This window comes from Terrapene carolina, unplaced genomic scaffold, assembly GCF_002925995.2.
Source record: "Terrapene carolina triunguis isolate 2854851 unplaced genomic scaffold, T_m_triunguis-2.0 Scaffold58, whole genome shotgun sequence".
Taxonomy (NCBI): domain Eukaryota; kingdom Metazoa; phylum Chordata; order Testudines; family Emydidae; genus Terrapene; species Terrapene triunguis.
The window spans coordinates 54,709,532-54,733,815 of record NW_020664409.1 but is presented as its reverse complement, the minus strand read 5'-3'; the positions used below and the strand labels follow the sequence as shown (position 1 = coordinate 54,733,815).

Below are 24,284 nucleotides of genomic sequence, written 5' to 3'. Positions count from 1 at the left end.
GGCTGTAATGGTGAAGTGACTGAGGGCAGAAGCTTCTTAGGGAAGAAGCCCCTTTGAGTGTTCTGGTGAAAGTTGTTTTTGCTTTCATTGAGTTTTGAGCCCTTAAAAATTGAACACTGCACTTGGGCAGTAGATTAACATGCTAGTAATATTTCTTATAGCAGTTCTCCAGTATGGAGGATAGGCTGCCTTGTGCATATATTGTAGTTAATTTGGTTGTGTTCTAAAAGTTCAAATTTAGTTGAAGCTTTCACATTGAATGAGGCAGAGATCCTGTGGTGCCCTGCCTTGTTCAAAGTGTTTTGGCTTGCACAGCTGAAAACTGTGGGTGGTGCATCACATCCATATTTCTACAACACTGAAAATTTTGCTTTTTACATTGCAATGGCACAAGATGTAGGCTCCCAAGAAGGGTTCCACAGGTACCCGTATCTTGCTGTTCAAGGAACACATTAAACAAGGTGGAGATCCCCCTTGCCAAACAATTCCAGATTATACTTTTTTTTTTTTTTTTTAAAGAGAAAATAACAAATCTATAAGGAATGCCATAAATACTGTAGCATATCCTTAACAGAATTTAATCAAAATACGGTTCTGTGGGTAAGTTTGCACAAGTGAGGAAATGCCTGAGTTAAGGTGTTGCACATGCAGTCTTACAACAAGCCTTCAGCACCCCTGTGAAATACTTAAGCTGTATTGTCATTTATAAAATGGAAATAAGGACAGAGAAACCAAGTGACTTTACCAATGTTTCTTCCATAGAACCTGTGAACCTTGATTCCTAGTCCCCTGCACCAACAGGCACATTTTTCCAATAGATATACTAGGGGGTCACACACTTCTTTACGGGGGAGCTTATAGCATACACCAGGGGCTCATTGCACTCCTCCATGCCCCCATAAGCTCCTTGTATGCCACCCTTCCATCCCCCTTTATTTCAGGGGTTCCCTGAAACTCCTCCATATCTCTCTCGTAATAGGGGTTCTGTGTGCCCCCATTCCTCCCTTCCACCTGTACCAAGTTCCCCTAATTTCCTCCCACCAGGGAGTCTGTATCCTTCATTTCACCCCTCCACCATTATTACAGTTATTTATCATTTGTATTATCATAGCAGCCAGGAGTCCCAGGCATGGACTAGGACCCTATAATACAGAACGCTGTACAAATACAGAACAAAAAGACAATCCCTACCCCAAAGAGCTTGCAATCTAAGTGTATGATAAGGGATAACAGCTGGGTACAGCCAGATTGGGGAATACAACAAAGCAATGAGACAGTATTGGTCAGCGTGATAACTGGTGGTCAAAGTTTATGTAGGCCTCTGAGCAAACTGGAGTTTAAAGGAGGGCTTTGAAGGAGAATAATGAGTTAATTTTGCAAATATCTATGGGGAGCTTTTCCAAAGCATGAAGGGCAGCATGGGTCTCCCATTTTCCCTGTCAAACCAGGGTTTCTATGTGCATCCCTTTCCCTGCTTTCTCTCTCCTTCCATATCATGGTCCCCCATTCTGCCCCAATGGCAGGGTCTCTGTGCCCCCCATTCCTACTTCTCTCTCCATGGCAGGATCTCTGTGTGTCCCCCATTTCCCTATTCACCTGTATGCTAGGGACTCTGGGTGCCACCCTCCCCACATATCAGGGTACCCTAACTTCCCCTCTCACTTCCAGGGGTTCTGTGTGCCCCTCATTTCTCCATTCTCCCTCTCCCCCATGCTAGAGTCTGTGCACACACTCACATTCCCCTTCCTCTCCCCACCATTATTATTTGTCTGAGAGAGAACTCATTCAGGGCATCAATATGTTAAACTCTATTGGGGGTAGACAGAAATGTGATGGGATATTGTTATACCTGAAGGTTTTAATGGCTGCTGTCAACCAATTGATAGATCTATAGACAATTTCAGAGGTGCTTTAAAGCTGTAGCTGTGCTAAACAGATGATCATGTGTTCACCAGTTTCTCCCCCCCCCCCATTCCCCCAAAAACCAAACAAACAGGCCTCTGGACACTGATGCCTAGCACATTCTCTGAAATTTTGGAATTGATTGGATCCGGTGTTCAAAAATACATACGAACAACTAGAGATGCCATTGAGTTACGCTTAAGGTTTTCACGAGTTCGGCCAACTGTTTCTGTATTCCATGAAAGAGGAGACCCATGGGAATAATCAGTATAAGAACTCTTAAATGCAAACTTTGAGTGTCTCAGAAAGATTTTCTTTTCTTGGGACCCCGCTTCCAGAATGGGTATTGCATTTGTGAATCTCAGGGTATATTTCAACTATTTCTTTGTGTCTATTAACAATGTTCAGACTTTCCCTAATACTCACAAAAGAGGGTGGTAGCGGTGGCAATCTTCTGTTCCAGGTACTGTCTGAATATTCTAAAGAGGCATCTTGTGCCTGTAAGTGCAAAAAAGAAGCAGCAACTGGCACGATGTGGCCAATGTCTTTGAGGTGGAGCTGGAGCACTGAAATTGCATATTCTAACTATCCAACACCTTTTTCTTTTTTAGAAACTATGAATTGTTAAATAGTTAATTATTTGAAACATCAGAAATAGAAAATAATGATGAAATAACAGAAGCAGCTTCTGATGGCTATTGTCCTTCTTTTCTTTTAGGCTCTCCGGTATTTGGCAGAATGCCGGGCCAACAGAGAAAAGATGAAAAGTGAACTGGGTATGATGCTGAGCTTACAAACTGTAATACAAAGGTAAGTCTGTAGGGGCTGCCAGATCTGAAAACAGACAGGCCATATTCTTTTGTGTAATAACAAGTTAATATCAAATAAAACTCTACTACCTGAATTTATGTAATGAATTTCATGACCGTATAGTATGCATTTGTTCCTCTTTGGATTTTATGGTTTAAAGCTATTACTAGTTTGAATTTTATTCAGTATAGCAGATCAATTAAATGTTAGTACACTACAAATGCCCAGTTGAAAGGAGCTTGCCTATTGAGGGAGGTTTCAGCTGCTCAGAGTTCTGTTCTATACAGTATAGGTTCTTGTATCGCTTTCATCACTGTAGTATCCAAGTGCCTTCCAGTAGTGAATTAAGTGACTTGACTAACATGTGTCACTTGTGGTTCATTCTTTCCCTCGTAGCCTCCCCAGAGGGAGACTTGTGTGTGCAGTGTCATGTTTTGTTTGAGTGGGTTTTTGTGTACCTGCTGTAATGTTCTTGAGAAATCAAGGTTGAAATGTGCCTTGCACTTGAAGCAGAAGGTGGTGAGATTTGTGATAGTCCTTAATTTCTGTGGGAGTTAGTTTGTGGTCTTGGACCAACCTGTGGGATGGCTGTGTCTCCTGTACCGATTAGCTTTACCCTTACGGCAGAAAGTTCCTCTCTGCCTCAGGAGCAGAGTTGTTGACCACTATTCATCCTGGAACTTTAGAGAATCTGTTAGATATGCTGGACCCATTGAAAGTTAATTTGTGCTGCAGAATTTGAACAGTCCTTATTTAAAAAGAAAAGAAATCAGAATAACCTTTAAGTTGTACAGGTGTCAAATCTCTCTTTTTTTTTTGTGTGGAGGTGGGGGGGCGATTCTTTTATTATTAACAAGAATACTTCTATCTAGTTACTAAATCTCATTGTTGAGATATTTACTAGTAGTCATCCACCTATTTCAGGAATACATTTGTAATCAGTGTAGTAAGTGAGTGTTCCCTCATATTCACATATACCATTGTTATTTGCCTGGGAAGATATGATGCTGTCTTAGTTGTTCAGAATGACATAGTTGAGCAGGACACCTTAATGTGATACTTTTGTGTCATATCAAAGCTATAAATATTAATATAAATGTTGAAGTTGTCAACAGTGATAATTCAGTAAGAGCTAGTGAAACATTTCCAGAAACTCTTGGAGAAAAATATTTGAGCCAACTGGTTGCATTTGTTTGAGAATATTCTAAATCTAAATTTCACTAAAATGAGCGACTCACAAGGTTGGATAATGGTTAGCTGAAACCACCCAGTTTTTTTCATATAAACCATTGGAAGTCTGTTATTAATACTCAACTGGTAAAATAGTCAAAGGAATTATTTAGGCTTTAAACCAGTCTTGAGCTGTTAGCGATAGGATGAGAGAGACCTTTTTGCAGGGCAGGTTATGTCATGTCTGCCTACTGTAGGGTATTTGCACCTTCCTCTGAAGCATCTGGCGCTGGCCACCATTGGACACAGGATACTGGACTAGATGAATTACAGGTCTGATCCATTATGACAATTTCCATGTTTTTGTAGTGGTAGTGTTCTTGTTTTTTTGGTAGTATCACTGCATGGGGCAGATGCTGTACAAGACTCATACCATTTCCAAAATTGGTTGATCTTCAGCTCTAGAATTATATGAAATAACTGTATGAAGCTCATGGAGAAGGACTTTTCTGTAAAGGATGGAAAAATCGTCTAATTAGTTAAGCTTTCAAAGTCCTGTCCTCATGAAGATCAGATTATTCCAGTTATAGTGAGGTATGTTACCTATCCCAAAAGAGAATAAAGGGTGTATTACTTTTTACGAATTGGACCTTATGCTGCCAGATTACAGCAAACTAACTTTTTATCAAAGTATAGAACAAACTGTAATATAGAGATTTTCAACATGTCTCGTCCTGGGTCTGTCCATTGTATAGTACACCAAAGTTGTTGACATTTATTTATAAGGTTTAGGAACTTTGTCTAATGTGACCTCTTGTGGCATTAGTGAAATTATTAAGATCCAATTCTTTGTTGCTATTTAAAAGAATTCACCACAAAGGAGTAACTGCAGTTCATATCCATAGGGACAGGAGTTGAGGAGTGTGGGGGAGAAGCATACAAAAAGGAACCAAGCAGGGAAAGAGAATTTTCAGTTTGTCTGGAAAATGTATGCTGGATGCTAAAACAATGAAAGTAAGAGAATGCCTACTGTTGTGTTTCATCTTCTTGTAATCTTAAAAATCAAATTTGGTATCTAAATAGTGAAAAGTATGCAGATGTATGTGGAGTAGACTGTGTATATGTGGATCTACCAATTGAGAAATGTCAACAAACAGAACAAAAAGGGTCATGACTAAAAAAATTAATTTGGGGGAAAAATCTACTTTGAGGGGCAATCACTGATGAATAAGGCTAAGATTTTTTTCATGATTATTTTTAGTAAAAATCACAAACAGGTCATAGGCAATCACAATAAATCTTGGAGCCTGTGACTTGTCCGTTACTTTACTACAAATAACCAGGGGCAGGGAGGAATGGAGTCCCATGGGGGGGACTGACAGGCTGAGCCCCCCACCATGGTGGGGGGCATAGCCCTGACTCCAGTGGCTGCAGGTGGGGGGCGCCGCCACGGGGGGCACACAGCCCCTGCTCCAGAGCTGGCCCAGTTACGGGACAGGGGTGTGCAGCCCCTGCCAAGTCCTGACTGCAGGGGGGCACATGGCAAGAGCTGTGGGGCTGGGATGCACGGCCCCGGCTGCAGCCCCGCCTCACCCGGGACCCCGCGGGGCTGGGGCGCCCGGCCCCCGCCAAACCCAGGACAAGGCGGGGCTGGAGTGCACGGCCCTGGCTGCAGCCCCTGGTGGAAGCCGTGGGTCTGGGGCACACAGCCCCTGCTTCAGCCCCCACCAAGCCCCAGAGGACGCGGGGCTGGGGCGCACTGCCCCGGCTGCAGCTCCCCGGAGGAAGCAGTGGGGCTGGGGCTGCAGAGTCCTGGTTCCAGCCAGCCCAAGTTGCAGGGCAGGAGCACACAGTCCCACCGCCTCCTCCTGAAGCCCTAGAAGTCACAGAGATCCGTTAAAGTCATGGAATCGATGACTGCTGTGACCTCAGTGATTAAATCATAGCCTTACTTATGAATAGCAGAAATTGATTGACAGTCGAGTTGTGGGAGAGGAGGGAAAAACAGTAATAGTGTTATAAATTGTGTGTAACGGAAAATAGGGTTTCCAAGTGTGAGGCAGTTTTCACACAGCAAAGAAAAGAAAGGCAATACACCTCTATCCCGATATAACGTGACCCGATATAACACGGGTTCGCATATAGCGTGGTAGCCCCGGGGCTCCGGCAGCAGGGCTCGGGCGGCGCTTTAAAGGGCCCGGGGCTCCGGCTGCTGTGCGGAGCCCCGGGCTCTTTAAATCACCACTGGAGACCTGCCGCCGCTACCCCGATATAACGGGGTTTCACCTATAACGCGGTAGGGATTTTAGGCTCCCAAGGACCGCGTTATATCGGGGTAGAGGTGTATTACCACATCAAGACAGTTCTTCATCAAAGCTTTTTAAAAACCAAAATAGTGCTGATGAAAGGTTCTGATTTCACAACCGTGGTCACCTGTAGTTCTGTTCTACAAGAGAGTATTTGCAGTGCACATGCTTAAGTATCTTCCTGAATTTGGCATGAGTCAGCCAAAACTCAAAGATTTTGGAAAAGTATGCCAATTGGAGAGGCATCGAGATGAGAACTAATTGGATAGAATTCAAAATATAACTCTGACACATTCTAAGGATAGTGAGAAGTGATTGTTTTTGTTTGTTTTGTTTTGTTCTTTTTGTTTTTAATAACCACTGTCTTCCTCTACACATTTTTATTGGAGATGGTGTACAGGTGTAGAGTATTTAACACACATTAAATGTGATTTTTTTTTTTAAAGGAATGATAGTTCCCTTAATGTCTGACAAGGCTTGTAAAATTGGATCCCATGAAGTTTGCGCAAAACTACAGTTTCCAAAACAAAGGATTAAATGTATGTAGATAACCTTTTGTACTTGTGTTAGGATCTCAAATACCTCTTGTTTAATTTAAATGTAAATAGTTTGTAAAAAGCATGTAAAGAAGCGTATGACTCAGACACGTGATGTTCTTGAGGAGTGTTATTTAAAAGCCGTTTGGAAATAAAAGATATAAGGTTTTAGCTGCCCAAAGCAAAATATAAAATTAGTAAATTTGCAGGTATAATAGTTTGGGAGAGGAGATCAAATAATGACATACGTCTGATTATTTAAAAAAATAAGAAATTGCTGATACCACTGAGAAATAGATACATTGAAATAACTGTAGAACAGAATGAAATTGTGCAAAGTTGTTGTAGTTGTTTCCTAAATGGTAGATTTTCCTAACTTTAGTATTCAGTGTTTGTATAGTGAAATAGTCTTAAATATGTTTGTACAGCACCCAGCTTAAAATTTAGTTGGGGCCTTTGGTTGCTACTGTAATGCGAGTAATAAAATAAAAGCTATATCTATCCATTAGCTAATGTCAGAAAATTTTCTTTCGAAAAGGAATTAGCTACTAGTATATCTGCCACATTTAGTTAAAGCAGGTGATGGTCATCCATAAAATACCACTGAGTGGGTGGGGAATGTTGTTCACAGGAATTTAGTGTGAGGAGAGAAGTAATCAGTGTTTCAAGTTTTACAATTTGCAATATAACTAAGGATAAAAACAAAACATGACGTTATTGTGAAATGTGATTGTATAATCAAAACGGTGTATAAAAGTTGTCTAAAGAAATGAAATCTTAAAGCCAGGAAAAATTATCCACTATTAATTTGTCATTAAAATTCAAGGACAGAAAGGGTCAGGTTCAGGATCTTGCAGACAGTTGCAGAAAAGGGGAAGTGAGTCACTGGAAAACTTGCAGATGTTTTTTTTTTTTTCTGGGTAGCCCTGTGGCAAGGCAAGGAAAATGCATCTGATTTGGATCATTATAGCATTTGGAAATTGTATTATCATGAAAATTGAAATACAGAGCATCTTCAAACAAGGTTGCCTGTCATTGTCTCTCTCTTGTCAGGAATTGAAACTATAGTGTTGACACAAAATGCTGAAGCCAAAGGTTTTTTTTTCTATTGCCTGGAGAAATGTGGAGAAAGATAGATAGTAGATGAAACATTATTTTGTCACCGAACTACGGTAGGCTTAGATGTAGGAAGAAAGGCCTAAAGAGGAAATAGACGGGTCTCTATCTTCTGCAGCTTTTACTTGGTGATATTGAGATTGTAACTCTGGGTATGTTTTCAGTTTCTTGGAAATTCTTTCTAATTTAAGGAAGTTCTCCCATCCTGCTAGCAGCTGAAAATTTTAAAAAGTGAAAGAGATTACCTTGATCCCAGTGGCACAGGTGCTCCTTCATGGATTGGGTCAGAACGCTGCTAGAACTCTACATATTCCTTCCCCTAATCTCAGACCACTTGTTTCTGTGCACTCTCCTGCATCCAAATCTGCCTCTTCTTTCCTGCCCCCTCACTAAAGCTGTCAGATTGACTTGTGAATAGGAATATGCTAAACCAAAATTGGGTACCCCAGATAAGGGTCTTTCCATACTCTTTTTCAAAAATAAGACTTTTGTAGCATGCAATACAATCTTGACAGAATTCATGTCATGTCACAGCAACTGAGAACAATAATGGTGCCATCCCAAATAGTCTGGAAATCCTTCAGGTAGGACTGAATGAAAGTTTTGATATCAGTATCCTTCAGGTTCAGGCATTTGTAGGCAGTGCCCCCTTGGCTTATCATCACTGACATAAGGTTAGGCCCTCAGTGTTGGGAGCCTGAACCTAATTCACTTTTTCATCTAAAAAAAGATTTGTAATTTCTCACCTACTGCCTTTTTACTTTCTACTTTCCTCTAAATAACTCCCAACCCTCCCCTTTCAATTTCCCAGTCTACCAGATTGCATCATTGGCAGAGCAAGGGAGCCAGGTTTGTTTTTTGTTTTGTTGTTTATTTAAAAGCAGCCACAAGGCTGCACACTCATTCTGCAGTTATAAATCCAACAGGTCTTGTTGGATGTGATGTTTGTTCAGTGACCTGTGACCAATCTATTACTCTGATCAATACAAGGATGTAGTCAGACTTCCAGCTCTCTTCTGCTTTCAGATGAATTGACACTCAGGTGCATGTGAGTTTTTTAGTTGTCTGAGTGACTACTACTCTGAAATTTGCATCAGAGACATCCAGACCACAGAAACACATTTCCTCATCATCTTCTGTTCCGCGATCCCTCCACAACTCAGCAAATTAGTGTGTTCTGCAAACTTCCAAATCATTAATTTCAATGGTTAAACATTTCTGAGTTGGTGGTTGGTTATTTATTTGTATTGTAGTAGCGCCTAGGAACCCCCTTGTGTAGGTGCAAACATGGAACAAAAAGATGGTCACTTGTCCCAAAGAATTGACAATCTAAATAAGAGTTCATTTCAAGCTAGGGAAGTGCTCATCTGAAGAGAAACAGGAAATCTAACTCCTAGGAACTCTGAGAGGGCAAGAGAAATCTTGATTAGGATTGTACAGTCTACATTGGTATCAGTGGATCACAGAAAATGGGTAGAAAATATTTTTGCATGTGTGCACTCATGTGTGCTTGTGAGACATCCAAGTTTGCTTACTGTCATTCTTAGAAGTCTGTTTTATGCTTCACTTCACAAATTACTGGGCCCGTAGAATTCTCTGCTCAGATTTTGAAGTTGTTGTTTTTTTAATAATAGGCATTATATCTCAATTGTTAAGGTTATTCCACTGCTTAAACTGGCTAGTGTACTGATTCACTATTAATATTACGTCACAATTAAGGATCTGAAAAGGTGTTTTAGGTTCGCTATTATTTTGTTTTGTTTTGTACATAATTGCTAGTCTCTTGCTAGCATAGAAATAATAGTAAATGTTGGGAACTAGAGTCATTCAGCTCTAGAGTCCTGTGTCAGCAGAAACCCGAAATGTCAACTCAGTGAAATAGTAAAGTTGAGTTTAAAGACATGTTTGGGGTTTATTAGGTTCTTTCAGACTTACCTGGATTTGGAATATGTTTTATAAAGCTCTGGGATATTTCATAAGAAGGTTGTTATAAAATACTGCTTGTTGCAATAGCATATGGGAAATCCAGGTTAAACCTGCATGTTTTCATAGAAAACTTTGAAGAACCATTTTATTTAGAAACACTTCTGTCTGCATGTCCCATATTTTCTACATTCTTCTGTATTAGTAAGATTTGTATGAAAACAATATTTTAGCTCCTCAGTAGTTCTTCTATTCCTGCTGATTGTTCTATACTGTGGCTTGATTTTCCACTCCCTTATGCTTGTGTAAATCAAGAGTAACTTCATTTTAATGGACTTAAATTAGCATAGTGAGATGAGAATCCAGCCCTTGTAGCCCTAATTCTTTGTGATGTTGTTCTTTCCTCAGCAAGCAGTTGTGTTATAATTGGAAATCGAGGTCTTTTCAGGTGATGAATAAGCAGCTGGAGCAAACACTTTTAAATGAAAATCTTGTTTCCATTCAGTTTGTTTATTCTTTGTTGTGGTAGTGTCCTCATCAGGACCAGGGCCCCCTTGTGTAGTACATTATGCATATACATAGGAAGACATGATTCCTGTCCTGGAAAGCTTTACCAATCTCTACCAAGTAGAGAGAGTGAGAGAGTGTGTGTATGTGTTTAAAATAATAATAATAATTAAAAAGGGGGGGAATGGAGAAAACAAAGTGTTTCAGAGTTTTCCAGGAGGCATCAGCAGCTCTTTAATGTTACATACTGATGTAGTCATTGGCTTCATGGTGTGGGGAACTTAAGGTGTCTACTTGGACTTTATAAAATGTTATTAGTAACTTCTAGAATTAATTAGGATTTATAGCCTACAAGAAAATATACTCATTTTGTGTTCAGAATGAAAGTGACTCTTGATGGACAGTAAAGATTAAAGGTCACAATTATTTCATAATCTTTATGAGCATCATAATGGTACTCTTTCAATATAACTGACATATTAAAAAAAAATACTGATGGGGAATCAATATACCAAATAGCTCTTATTACAGAATGGCAAATTGCTGAGAGTAAAATTCCAATTACTTAGCTAAAAGAGCTTTTCAAGATAGTCTTCCTTTGCCAGGGTGTCAGGTTTAACAAGCTGAACTAAATCCAGGGTATTAATCAGCTCTTCCAATTTATTACTTGCCTAAGAAGATTAGGGCAATTAATATGTGTTTAATTACACAGAGTCCCTTGCAGATATGGTGAAATGCATACACTTTTGTAATTCCTGACTTCTTATTCGATTTTAATTTTGGGTAGTCTTAATTACCTATAGTTTTTGAAAATTTAATTACTCTCTGGAATTGGCAAAGCTTAGATGTATTCTGTTTAGCTTAAAAAAAATTCAAAGTAATTCACGTAATATTTGCTGAAACGGATACAGTAAGAGATGCAGAATCACATTGGTTTTATTTATGTTCATTGTATAATGTCTTCCTCTTGATTTTGTGAGAAGGGGAGAACACTTGGGGGGGGGGGAGACAGAGTAAAGTCCAAATACTAGTTGATGATAAAGCAAAACTGTGCAGTGGTTGTGGGCATATACTAACAAACTGTTGCATTTTCTGTGTGGGAGCTTGCATGTTTGTAAATCTCCATCTTCAGTATTCTTGTGAATATAGAAACTGATGAAGCACTTGCTCTCTGAAATGCTTGAAGCTGAAGTTTGGTAATTACAACATACCACCTTGTACAAGCATAATGTAGATGTGCAAACCCTGTTCCAGGGGTTCTCAAACTGGGGGGTCGGGACCCCTCAGGGAATCATGAGGTTATTACATGGGGGATCACGAGTTGTCAGCCTCCACCCTAAACCCCGCTTTGCCTCCAGCATTTATAATGGTGTTAAATATATTAAAAAGTGTTTTTAATTTATAAGGGGCATCGCACACAGAGGCTTGCTATATGAAAGGGGTCACCAGTACAAAAGTTTGAGAACCACTGCCCTATTCATATTACCCTGCTTTTCTTGGTCCACACCCTAACCTGTTTGTTTGTCTCATCCACCTATTTGGGACAGAGATGATCATTTTCCACAATGGGAGACCCTGTCTAGTAGGCCTTTAGGTACTATCGCAACATAACTGTTAATAATAGTTGGTGAAAGCAAGGAGCTGGAAAGACACTCTGTATACTTGTTTGGTCTTTAATTGGAACCAACTCTAGTAAGTCAAATTTTAGGCCTACTGATTACGGCAGGTATTAGATTAAAAAGAGTGTTTTTCAAGACTTAAAATGTAGTAGTGTTCCAAGCTAGTTGGCTCTCAGGCTGTCTGGACATCATAGAGGACAGCAAACATGTTAGGCATTTCTGTGATGATCTGTCTCATCATAAACTGGCTCATTACGAGATTGTACTTGTAGATTGTTTGCAGGGAACAGGTGTGTGGTGATGTCTTCCAACCATCATGTTTTAGGTCTTCTGGCATGTCTTTTTTCCATCATGCTTTCATTGGGTCAAAGTCAAAGATGATTCTTGCAGGGAAGTTGGTAGACTTTCCGAGCAAATGACCTTACCACATTAGAGAGCCTTGGGCAACTGAGAGCTGGACCTCTTTAGTTAGAAGATGGATCTCTTCATGTGGCTTAAATTTGAACCACGCAATGTTTTAAATCACTCAGAGATGCTTCATCTGAATAATGTCCAACTTCTTTTCAATCTTGACCACCGAAGCTTTTGTATTATTCTCAATTTTGTCCTCTGCTTATAAAAAATCTTTAGTTTGCAAAGACACTGTTGATGAAATGTCTATTAACAAGGCTTTTGCAGTGCAGCTTTCAATTCTTTCTCGGTGTTATCCGTAACAGAGCTGAGGTAGGTGAAATTACCGGCACTGTCAACTGTGTGATCACATGTTCAAAATTGCTGACCAAAAGAATTGTGGTTTTGCCCTAATTCATTTTCAGGCTGACTTTTGCTCATGGACTTTTCACATGGTAAAGTGCCACAACCAGCTTGTCCATTGATTCAACAATTAGCACTACATCATTGGCAAAATCAATGAGGGTAAGGCTCTTGTCATCCAGGGGTATGCCTAAAATGCATTTACTTAATGTCTAGTCAAGTATTCCCAGGATGCTGCTATTACTAGTCTCTGACCATAAGCAGAGTAACCTCATAAGACCTGAATTGAACAACTGTTTTGAAGAGTGAATCAAATACTTTTGTTTTTGTCAGCATTGTAGAGTAGATTTTATAGCTGGGCTGGTAAATAATAACAGTTTTGCAAAGCTAAAGTTCAGTTGCAAAATCACATGTTCTCTGTGATCAAAGCCCAGTGAAATATCATGCAATATATGTGGCATCAGTTTGTTCAGTATCTCTCATTGGAGACATAGGGAGTGTTTGTGTAATATTTCTTGTCAGTGTGCTATGTCTGTGCATTCAGTGCTCCTGCAGAACATACAAAAAATCACACTCTCTGCCATAGCACATTTACAATTCAAGCAGACACATGACAGGACTAAAATTATATATGTAAAGCACTGAATAGCCAAGCAGTGAAGATTCCTGGTAGTGCAACAGGTGTTATGTTGATTCTAACAGTTCAGGGTTTGATAGCCAACTCTAGTAGGTTTCATGGGAGGAGTGTGGTTTTTGAGGAGGGATTTGAAAAAGAAAAGGATGGATGCATAAAAGGTAGACTGCAATAGCAATCACATTAAAATGGTAGACGGTTGAAATTTTACATCTTCATTTAATATCTTCATAAAGATTAAAATAGGTTTATTTGTATTTGCAAGGATTATTATAACAGATCTGAGTTGCCTTCATTATTGTCCATATCTGGAATTATGCATCTCAAAATAAATGAAAAATTAGCAAGGTTTGAAACTGAGAGGTGATCACTGGGCAAAATCTGAAAATGGAACAGTTTGTGAGGATCCGCTGCCTATGGTCAAAACAGCTGTTGCTCAACCATTTTATCAAGCTGTATGATGCCAAATGAATAAAGACTTTTTCTGTGATGGTTGCTGAAGAAAGTGGACATTATTCTTGTATTCACTTATTGGCAGAGAAAGGCTTATATTGTTTAGTTTGAGCTCTGTGCCTTCATATTTAAATGTAAAGAGGACTATAGAATTGCAAAATGGACTAGCAGCTTAAACATAATCCTTGGTCACAATCAAGGAATTTTGTGAAGTGGTTAAATATAATCTCAAAATAGAAAAGTGAGATTTTAAATTTATTGCGAGAAAGTACTAAATCTGAACTGGTATAATAGAAATAAACTTGTTGATGATGATTTCAATCTGCTGTTTTAGAAACTCGACTGACAAGGGCCAACCAGTAGCATTAATTTAGGGGATCTCCATGTAATTTGGAATTTTCAGTGTGTTCTTCAGCATTTAATCTTTCATTTTACATCACAACAAGTGTCTACCCCTTCTATCTGTGAAGTTTTCTTTCTACATGTAATCAATGCAATACTGTTTTCCCTAATCTTCAGGGACAGACTGAAGAAATAGTTTTGATGTATATGAACAATCCATTCATCTCTAGTGTAAAAGCTGATACCGAACAATTTAAATAACTGTTTTAATTGCTGATCATATAAGAAACATCTTGCTAATGTGCTGAATTTAATGTGTCAAGATTCACTTTAAAAGGCATTCCAGGGAAAAGACTTATTTGCATCTCTAAAACCTGCATCCATTCTGTCTGTCTCTGTGGGGAGAAGGAAGGTTGTGCACTCAACATTGGAATGTGGAAGAGAAAGGAAGACTCATGTAGATTGGCAGAGAGGAAGGTTTAATACCAGGAACACAGAGTGTCTTTAACACTAATTAAACCTTGCAGTCAGCCAATGTCAAATACATTATAGAAGTACAGTGTCCTTCCTTGGTAGCTGTTCAATTTACAAGACAAAATGCTGAGGCAGGTTCTTCTGCAGTATTGCCAACGCCAAAAATCATGAGTCAGGCTCACCGAAAATCATGAGATTATGTAAAAATAATAGATTTGGTGTTCTTTTTATTTGCCTTCAGCTTTTTGAGCTTTTAGGGTGAAATAGGGTCACATTTTGAAGCTTTCTTCACAGCCGCAAGGGCTAGAAACTTTTATTTTTTCTTTGATGATTTCAGCCTTCATTCTTACATATCCACTTGACTCCAGGAGCTGGGGCTTTAAGAAAAACAATAATTATCATCAAAAACAACAAGGAATCCTTGTGGCACCTTAGAGACTAGCAACTTTATTTGGGCATAAGCTTTCGTGGGCTAAAATCCACTTAATCAGATGCATGGAGTGAAAAATACAGTAAGCAGAAAAAGATATATAATATATATGTGTCAGCAGTCCCCCTCTGCCATATACATTGGCCAAACCAGACAGTCTCTACGCAAAAGAATAAATGGACACAAATTGGACATCAAGAATTTTAACATTAAAAAACCAGTAGGAGAACACTTTAGTCTCCCTGGACACTCAATAACAGACTTAAAAGTGGCAATTCTTCAACAAAAAAATTTCAAAAACAGACTCCAATGAGAAACTGCAGAACTGGAATTAATTTGCAAACTGGACACCATCAAATTAGGCCTGAATAAAGACTGGGAGTGGATAGGTCACTACAAAAAGTAATTTTCCCTCTGCTGATACTCACACCTTGTTGACAACTGTTGGAAATGGGCCACCTTGATTGCATTGGCCTTGTTAGCACTACAAAAGTAATTTTCCCTCCCTTGGTATTCACCCCTTCTAGTCAACTGTTGAGAATAGACCACTTCCACCTTAATTGAATTGGCTTGTTAGCACTGACTCCCCACTTGGTAAGGCAACTCCAATCTTTTCATGTGCTATAGTATATATTCTGCTTACTGTATTTTTCACTCCATGTATCTGATGAAGTGGGTTTCAGCCCATGAAAGCTTATGCCCAAATAAATTTGTTAGTCTCTAAGGTGCCACAAGGACTCCTAGTTGTTTTTGCTGATACTGACTAACACGGCTACCACTCTGAACTAATTATCATGAGACTCATGACAAAATCATGAGTTGGCAACACTGCTTCTGTGATATCCTGACTTACAGAACAAAAATTGCCAAGATACTTTTTTAAAAAGGGGCAGCTGATTCTTTTTTATTGAATTTAGTACCCAGAAAAGGTTCCAGATTGATAGTGTTGGAGACCAAAGTCACTTATCTGTGAAAAAGGAACAACACAGGCAGTTGGCAGTACAAGTTTCCCCACCCTTCCTTGCAAGTATTGTGCCTCCAACCCTAGCTTGTGGGGAGCATCTCCACATGTGATGCCAGTCTCCATGCCCCATTAATGCTTGGCCCCTTTTGTTGAGATGGCCAACAAAAGTGCCAGTTGTCATGTTGGTTTTTATGAAGCAGATGCGGGTTTACTAGGAAGTGGACTGAGATCGCTCATTTATTGTACACAACCCAGCAAATGATAGAAATGTTGTGTAAGGGCTTGTCTACATGGGGAAACAGACCAGAATAGCTATTGTGGTATTCTCGAATAGCTCCCCATGTGGACACTCAAATTACTCCAGAATAAAGTGATTTTTATGCTGGAATAGAGAGTTTATAGTGAAATAATTATTCCTGAAAGAACACACTTTTATTCCTCAATAATGTGTACTCACAGTGAAGTATTCTGCAATAGTTATTCCAATCCATTTCCCCATGTAGAGAACACCCAAAGTAACAACTTTGGACAAATTACAATGGTGACCTATTTTCATGCATTAGGGCCAAAAGGGAACATTGTGATCTTCTAGTCTAAACTCCTGCATAGCACAGACCGTGGAACTTCCTGAAAATAATTCCTAGAGCATGGCTTTTAGAAAAACAGCCAATCTGAATTTTAAAAGTGCCAGTGACAGAGATTCCTCCATAACTTTCAGTAAATTGTTCCATTACCGTTCAGTCCTCTGAGAATCATCCATTCCACCGAGGGGTATAGAAGGTTTTTGAAGTTTTGGCTCATGTTCCATTCTCTATATCACTGGTTCTCAACCTGCAGGCCGCATGCGGCCCAATTACCTCACAGCTGTGGCCCAGCTGCGTGCTTAAAAAAATTAAAAATTTGCCTCTCTGGTCTGGCAGGGAGCGGGGCTGGCTTAGGGGGAGACAGCGTCTTGCAGCCTGCACGAGCGCTCCTGCCATCAGAGGGCTGGTGAGTGCCATAGGGAGGACAGGGAGTGGGAGACTGGGTCTGTGGGAAGGTTTTGGGGGCGCTGGGAACTAGGAGTTTTCCAGGGTGTAACAGCACCCCCAGATTTTAGGTGAGGCTCTGCTTCTGGCCCCCCTACTCGGGTCCTGGCTGCTGGCCTGTGCCGGGTGCTCTGCTCTTGGCCCGGTGCCAGGGGTCCTGGCTGCCCCTCTGTGCACTGCAGCACTTGAGTCCCGGCTGCCCATCCCTGCATGGCAGGGTCCGGGCCCAGCTGCCGGCTGCTGCCCAGCACCGCACAGCGGATTCCGGCCACTGGCTGCTGCTGTGCGCCGGGGTTCGGGGTCTGGCCGCCTGGCCCGTGCCCAGGGCTCCGTTCATGGCCCCACTCTGGGCGGGGGTGCTAGGCATAGGGGACTGTGGGCAGTTTTGGGTGGGGGAGGGCGCTGTGTTCTCAACTTGCAGCCCACGTAACACATTGTGGACCACATATGTGGCCCACAATGATAAACAGGCTGAGAACCGCTGCTCTAGATCCATTCCCTTAGTCTTTTTGGCCAACTGTGAAGCTGGTAATGTGAGGTTTGTCATAAAAGTACACATTGATACCACAATGTGGAAGTAGTTCTAGGAGCACTGAAACAGGAAATAATATTATTACCTAAACAATCTTCAATTTCAAGTACATTCTCTATATTGCATGGGGGGGGGGGGGGAGAGAGAGCTCAGTGGTTTGAGCATTGACCTGCTAAACCCAGGGTTGTGAGTTCAATCCTTGAAGGGGCCACTTAGGGATCTGGGGCAAAAATTAGTACTTGGTCCTGCTCAGTGAAGGCAGGTGGCTGGACTTGATGACCTTTCAGGGTCCCTTCCAGTTCTATGAGATAGGGGTGTGTGTATATATATATATATTAATGTTAATCATCTACCCATTTGAAAGTTTTCTAGATTGTAAAGCTATTTGTCTCTCTTGCCTTACCACAAGTTTCTTCTTCTGGTCATTTTAAATTCTATGAGAGCAAGACTTTATTTTGTGGGAACTGATCTCCAATTCAATGTTCCAGGAGCATGAAAACTTTAATGCGGAATCTGTTTCTGCATTTAACTCTTTCCAGAGTTTTCTACATTGAAAGTCTTTTGAATAAATCCTAGCTACAGTATTTAGCCTCATAACTCCCAACATAAGCAAAAGTTACAACATACATGTGTGAAATGAAGTAATTAAAATTCAGTGTTGTTGTTTTTTTTAAAAGATATTTCTGCAAATAACAAGCCCTTTCTTTTCAGTGACAGCTAGCCAACTGGACACTTTCATCATGAATGAATAGAAATAGACCATGATGCTGATGCTTGGTAGTAGTACCACAACTTGATCCTTAAGGATTCTGAAAGCCCACAGCTTCTTGCTATTATGACTGCATGCTGGTATCAGGCTTTTCCTGTTCATTCATGTTATGACTGGGGTTAAGTTAATCCTTAAACTTTAGAGAAACTCTTCTTGTAAACTTTCCAAGGCATGGTTTTGCTTTTTATTGGTAGGTTTCGGAAAAGTAAAACCAGCTGAAATTTACCATTTAAAACCAAGATTAAGTAATCTCATAAATATTTTCCTGGAAATGTACTTATTTTTTTAATTAAATGTTACCCAGAAGTAGAGTTCTCCCTCAATGCTATCAGCACTACTGTGAATCTTGCTCTTTCAGGATAATCACTGAAGAAGGGCAGGAATGACTTTGTATACGTCATTAATGTCATACAGTGGGGAGGGCTAGGTAAAGGAGGTGCTCCTCATGTTACCATTGAATCATTATAGCAGAAGTACCATGAAAATGATTCTTGCCATAAACATATATTACATTAAGTGATTACTGTTCACTACTGGGACAAGCTGTTTGAACTAAATACTGTGAAACTCAGCATGAAGTTCTATTAAAGAGACAAGGTAGGTGAGGTAATATTTTTTGAAAGCTTGTCTCTCACGAACATAAGTTGGTCCAATAAAGGATATTACCTCACCCACCTTGTCCCTCCAATATCCTGGGACTGACACGGCTACAACAACACTGAAGTTCTATGTCTATTAGGCCCAATTTTATCTAGCAAATGCTAAAAGCCTGAAATTTCATTGAGTAATAGGGCCTGATTTTGTTGGAATTTGTCTATATGGTAGATACCAAGCTGTGGAAGTTTAAATACTGACCGACCTTTTAGTGTGTGTATATAGCAAGAGTTAAATGAAATTGGACAAATAGCTAGGATAAGCATATGGCATCTGTTTAAATCTATTGTTACACTATGGTTTAAAGTTTGTGTTCTTTTCTGGTGATAAAAGGATAATAGGCTGAACTAGAGAACACTCTTGATGCCTAGTTAGTGTTGTGTATTTTTATTAAATAGTAACATAATTACATTGCAATAACAAGAGATTAGTGGTTTTGCACTATTAATGCAATACAAGAAGGGGAATTAATAATTTATTGCTTTCAAGAGCATTTGTAAGAATATAGATATAGCATACAAAAACCTACATTTGGTTCTTTGAGTGTACAGGTTCATTTCACAATTTAATACTCATGTCATAATAGAACGGGAACAGATGATCAATGAAACTGCAGAAATTTAGAGTGATTATGTAAATGTCATAAAATATTTCTTGAGCACACTTTCTTTGTCTTGGACAAAACGGACAGTTTAAATGTAGTTTAAAACACTCTTATTGAAACTTTCCCTAGTTTAGTATATCATAGGTAATTTGTAAAGTTAGTATTGTAAGGAGATAACAGATCTGCTGCTTCTAATTCATCTTGCAGTTCTGTCATGCCTTTCCTTCGTGACCAGGAAAATGTTCTCTTTTTCAATACCCTGTAGCCTCGGTGAAGGCACGTTAATCCTAGCTCTTCTACTGACTGCTTTTAATATTTCTGTATACTTTGCAACCCTTCCTAGCCAAGACTTCATGCCTCTACCTTAGGGGAGGTATAACTACCAGTCACACGTACAGCTAATGTAACTGAGTGGTTTTGCAAGGTTATGTCAGGCAGAGCTAGGATAGAATTCAGATCTCTACTGTGACAGGCCCAAGTCTCATCCTTGTTGCCATGCTTCCTGTTAGGAGAAATAAGCTAAATTAGGCTAGGTTCCTCTAGGAAATAACATAGTGTGGCTCTCTTCCCTCTCTAATAGCCCACAAAATTAGAGATGTTTGAATCTGTTACTGCCTCCATGCTAGTGAAAATGGTCCTTTTGCTGAAGTGATAGTACATGTTTTAGTTCTAGAGATCCCAGGTTCAGCAGCTGACTCGAGGGTATCATTACACTTGTCTGTGTTTAAACCACTGGCCCATACTCTGTCCCCAGAGTCAGGAGTAGAAACCTGGAATACTGATAGCCAACATTCTAGTGCTAGTTCACAAATAGTTGTCATCTTCTTTAGGATGCTCCTCATACATCCCAACAGCATGCTTCCATTACCACTTATGCCTGTAACTGAAGTGAAGAGCTCTGAGCTGTGCATCTGAAGGTTGTAGGTTCAAATTTGGATGATGACTCGTGAGGAAAAATATATATACCTCTACCTCAATATAACGCTGTCCTCGGGAGCCAAAAAATCTTACCGCGTTATAGGTGAAACCGTGTTATATTGAACTTGCTTTGATCCACCAGAGTGCGCAGCCCCGCCCCCCTGGAGCACTGCTTTACCACGTTATATCCGAATTCGTGTTATATCAGGTCATGTTATATCAAGGTAGCGGAGTAGTTTTTGAAATGATTTTGCATTGCAAAACGTATTTGAATGTTGAGTTAATATTTGTTTTTAGTGTATTTTGGTTAATGAGTGCAGTGCTTTTAAGAACAGGGTGGGGGGCATGTATAAGGGTATGTTTGAAGAAGACTGAAAGCAGTGTATGGGAGATGGTGGTGGTGTATGTAGACCCTGCCTGGGTAAGCTCTGGAAAGGTCAGATCTTGATTTAATAAATATTCTTTCCAGAAAACTTCACTCCTGAAGGTGTAATAGTAGCACTTATTAGGGCACTGGAAGCCTCTGGGCATTGCTAATGAGCTTCAGAGACTTTTGCCTGTAGGTCACAAATATGAATCCAGACACTGGAATTAATATTATCAATACAGGATATCATCAAAAACTAGTTGAACCATAAATTGCTTTATTAAATCCAAAGGCCAAATGATATCTATACAATTGCTCTAAACATGTCTAAAAATCCTACATAATAAGCAGTGCCTACTTCCATACAGTAACAATCATTCATAAGCATTTGATCAAGATACTCACGAAAGGGCTAGACCTGGGTGCTTAAACCCTTCAAGAGTTCACTCTTTAACAAACAAGTGATGTCATTGCCAGTTGCTGACCTTAGCTATGAAACAGATTTGGGCACTCTGGGATTGGACTCTTTTCTTAGGCCTGGACTAGACAAGAATTATAACTGGGTTGCTTTCTTCAAGATAACATCGGTATGTTAAAGGACACTATCAGTACATTACTGAACACCTTTAATCAGTTCATGACCATCTTCTATAATTTAGAGTGTTTTTCAAGGACTTTTCCTCCTATCTTATCAGTTACCTTTTAATTTCCGCATTCTTCCCAAAACTTGTCTTGCTAGATGCCATATGCCTTCTAGCCTTTTAAACCCATTATTTTCAAGGCCTTGTTACAGTCTTTCCCCCCTCCCCCGCACCCCACCCTTCCGTTTTCAAAGCATTTCCATGGTTGCTAAAAACTCCTTTGTTTTAGTTAAACTACAAAATATATACTTTCCTTCCTTCCTTACACCAGCCCAATGCAGTTAGCGATTAAAAGTTCTTTTCTAATGGATGCTTGGTAGCCCTCTTTATGAGATGAGTTTGGGTCTCAGTTCCAGCTCCCATATGGTCATAAAGTAACTACCACACTTTGCATTGATTGGCAGACTCAGCAGAGAGGCCAAGAACTTCATGGGCCATGGAATAAGTCCCACCTGTTACTTCTAAAGACAATTCCTCCAGTTAAAGGTTGAGGTATGCTGGCTGGGCAGTGTGTTGCTCTGCTTCTGCCCAATAGATAAGCAGAGGGCTTTTTTCAGTAGGGCTGTATGTGCACTCATACTGTTAAAGCTGGAGGTTTTGGTTATATGCAAATATCTCATTTTGTTCAAGGTATCTAATGAGCATATGGAGCTGAACAAACCTAGGCAGCTGTGCAGTTACTGACAGACTGATGAAGGTGAAGAGGAAAACAAATGCTCCTCTCTTGCTGAAGCAATGCAATCTGGGCCCTCCAGATCTCTCTGCCTAATGTGTCAAACCTCTCTAAATCATCTTCTGGTAGTCATGGCTTTGGGAGAGGCTGGAGCTTTTACGTCAGCAACAGCATGTTCAAAAGGCCAATGGTCAATCTAGCAGGTAATGTGAGATACAAAGGGGGTCTGGTTACCATATGGGATATTGTCTTCCCTTTCCATCCTTTAATTCAGACCTCTCTTCTTCCCAGTACTATGTGGGGGGATCCTTTATCCACTGTGGTGAAAATCCAAAGAGCCAGATGGCAAATAAGCTATTGAAAAATCCCCCTCTGACATGCTAGTTAATTTCAAGTTAGTTAATTCTCTAAATTTCCTAGTGATCCATATCTTCTAAGAAGTTACTTACCTTTTGAGGAACTGGGTTCAAAAGGGTACCAGAGCATTAGATTTAACTGTCAGCTACTCCAGGCCCTGGCTGGATTTGAATGACCAGATTTCTCAAATAACTGTCTCCATGCAGCGGTTCCAGACAAATCACAATTTTATTTTCTTGGCGAGCCTACTGATTCTGTGTGCAGGAATAATATGGAGTGTCTCCTATAGGGAATCTCAAACACTGGTAACTTTTGAGTTATGTAATTGCTCTCCAACAAGTGGTCCAGAAATAAATAACTTCTTTGCAGCCTAGCATACCTATTCCACTTGCTAATTCTCTATACAGGCTTCCTCATGGCAAGGTTTGAACAATTCTTTACCCACTGAAATCTTAGTCTTAGGACAAGAATTGGGTAAGATTTTTTTATTTTAATTTTCCCATCATAACTTACTCCTTTTAATTTACTCCCTCTACACTTCTTAGATTTAATTGACCACGTTGCTGAGATCAACCCTCTTGAACAGCTGCTCTTTACAGTCCTGAGAGGCTCTTTCCCTTTGTAGAGTATCCTGATGGCTTGCAAGATGGCATCCATGTATCCACCTGATTTATTGCTGGGCACATGATAGCCCACCATCATGACTGAAGTCATAACTGGATCATTGATGAGTTGTGCTAAATTTGACGTCATGGCCCTCCCATATAGTGGCAGCCAGTTGTTCGGGGAACCTTTAGACTAGGACCTGAAAAAAATAAAAAGGTGAATAACATGCCTATCACATAGGAAAAGTTGGAAGCTTTCATTTCCAGTTCTGATTTTCATGCCCAGCCAGACTTCAGGTATACCTCCTCTTTTGATATACCAGAAAGAATAAGAAGCCCCTATTCCTATCAGGTCTGAGGTACTGCTTGTGGTGGCAGTGTCCATCTCCAGTCCTATAAAAAGTCATAAGAACAAAAACAGCCATACTGGGTCAGCCAAAGGTCCATCTAGCCCAGTATTCTGTCTTCCGACAGTGGCCAATGCCAGGTGCCCCAGAGGGAATGAACAGAACAGGTAATCATCAAGTGATCCATGCCTTGTCGCTTATTCCCAGCTTCTGGCAAACAGAGGCTAGGGACACCATTCCTGCCCATCCTGGCTAATAGCCATTGATGGACATATCTTCCATGAATGTATTTATTTCTTTTTTGAACCTTATTTTAGTCTTGGCCTTCACAACATCCTTTTGACTATTTTAGTATCCTGAGGATACTTCAAATTGAAGACGTGCTTCTTTGCTTTCAACACTAGTGGAGAGTCATTTCTTAAGACAGAAGAGTTGGATCAGTTGTCAAAAGCAGTTACTTCCTGCATCTTTCCCTGCTGTCCTGCTTCCTTGTCTCCTGGAGAAGAAATCCAATATAAAGAGATTATTCAGTACCTGTTCAGCAATAGAGGCAATGATGAGCAACTCTCAGAATCCTGATCAATTTTGTTGATTGAAAAGAGATCTCAAAATGATTGTCCTATCTTAGAGTTCTATTTGGACCCCAGATGGAGTCCACCAATTCAGTGTCCTTAGCAATTATACCAAATAATATTTTAGCCTCCAAAATGCTTGCTTCCTTTTTACATAATCCCCAAGCGGAAGTAATACCTATGGTTTTGTCTTGCAAGTCGTCTTCAGTATTGTGCTCTGCCTTTTGGATTGTCATCTGTGCTGTAAGTTTTCACCAAGCTAATGTTAGTGACAGATC

The 24,284-nt window shown here is 40.1% G+C and overlaps 1 protein-coding gene across 1 annotated transcript in view; it reads left to right on the top strand.

The window, feature by feature from the left end:
- Nucleotides 1–24,284, top strand: part of ARMC1 (armadillo repeat containing 1) — a 47,397-nt gene that overhangs the window by 8,059 nt on the left and 15,054 nt on the right. The window contains exon 3 of the mRNA XM_024211492.2: nt 2,621–2,712. Within this exon, the coding sequence (XP_024067260.1) occupies nt 2,621–2,712 (92 nt within the window). The remainder of the gene's footprint in view (nt 1–2,620; nt 2,713–24,284) is intronic.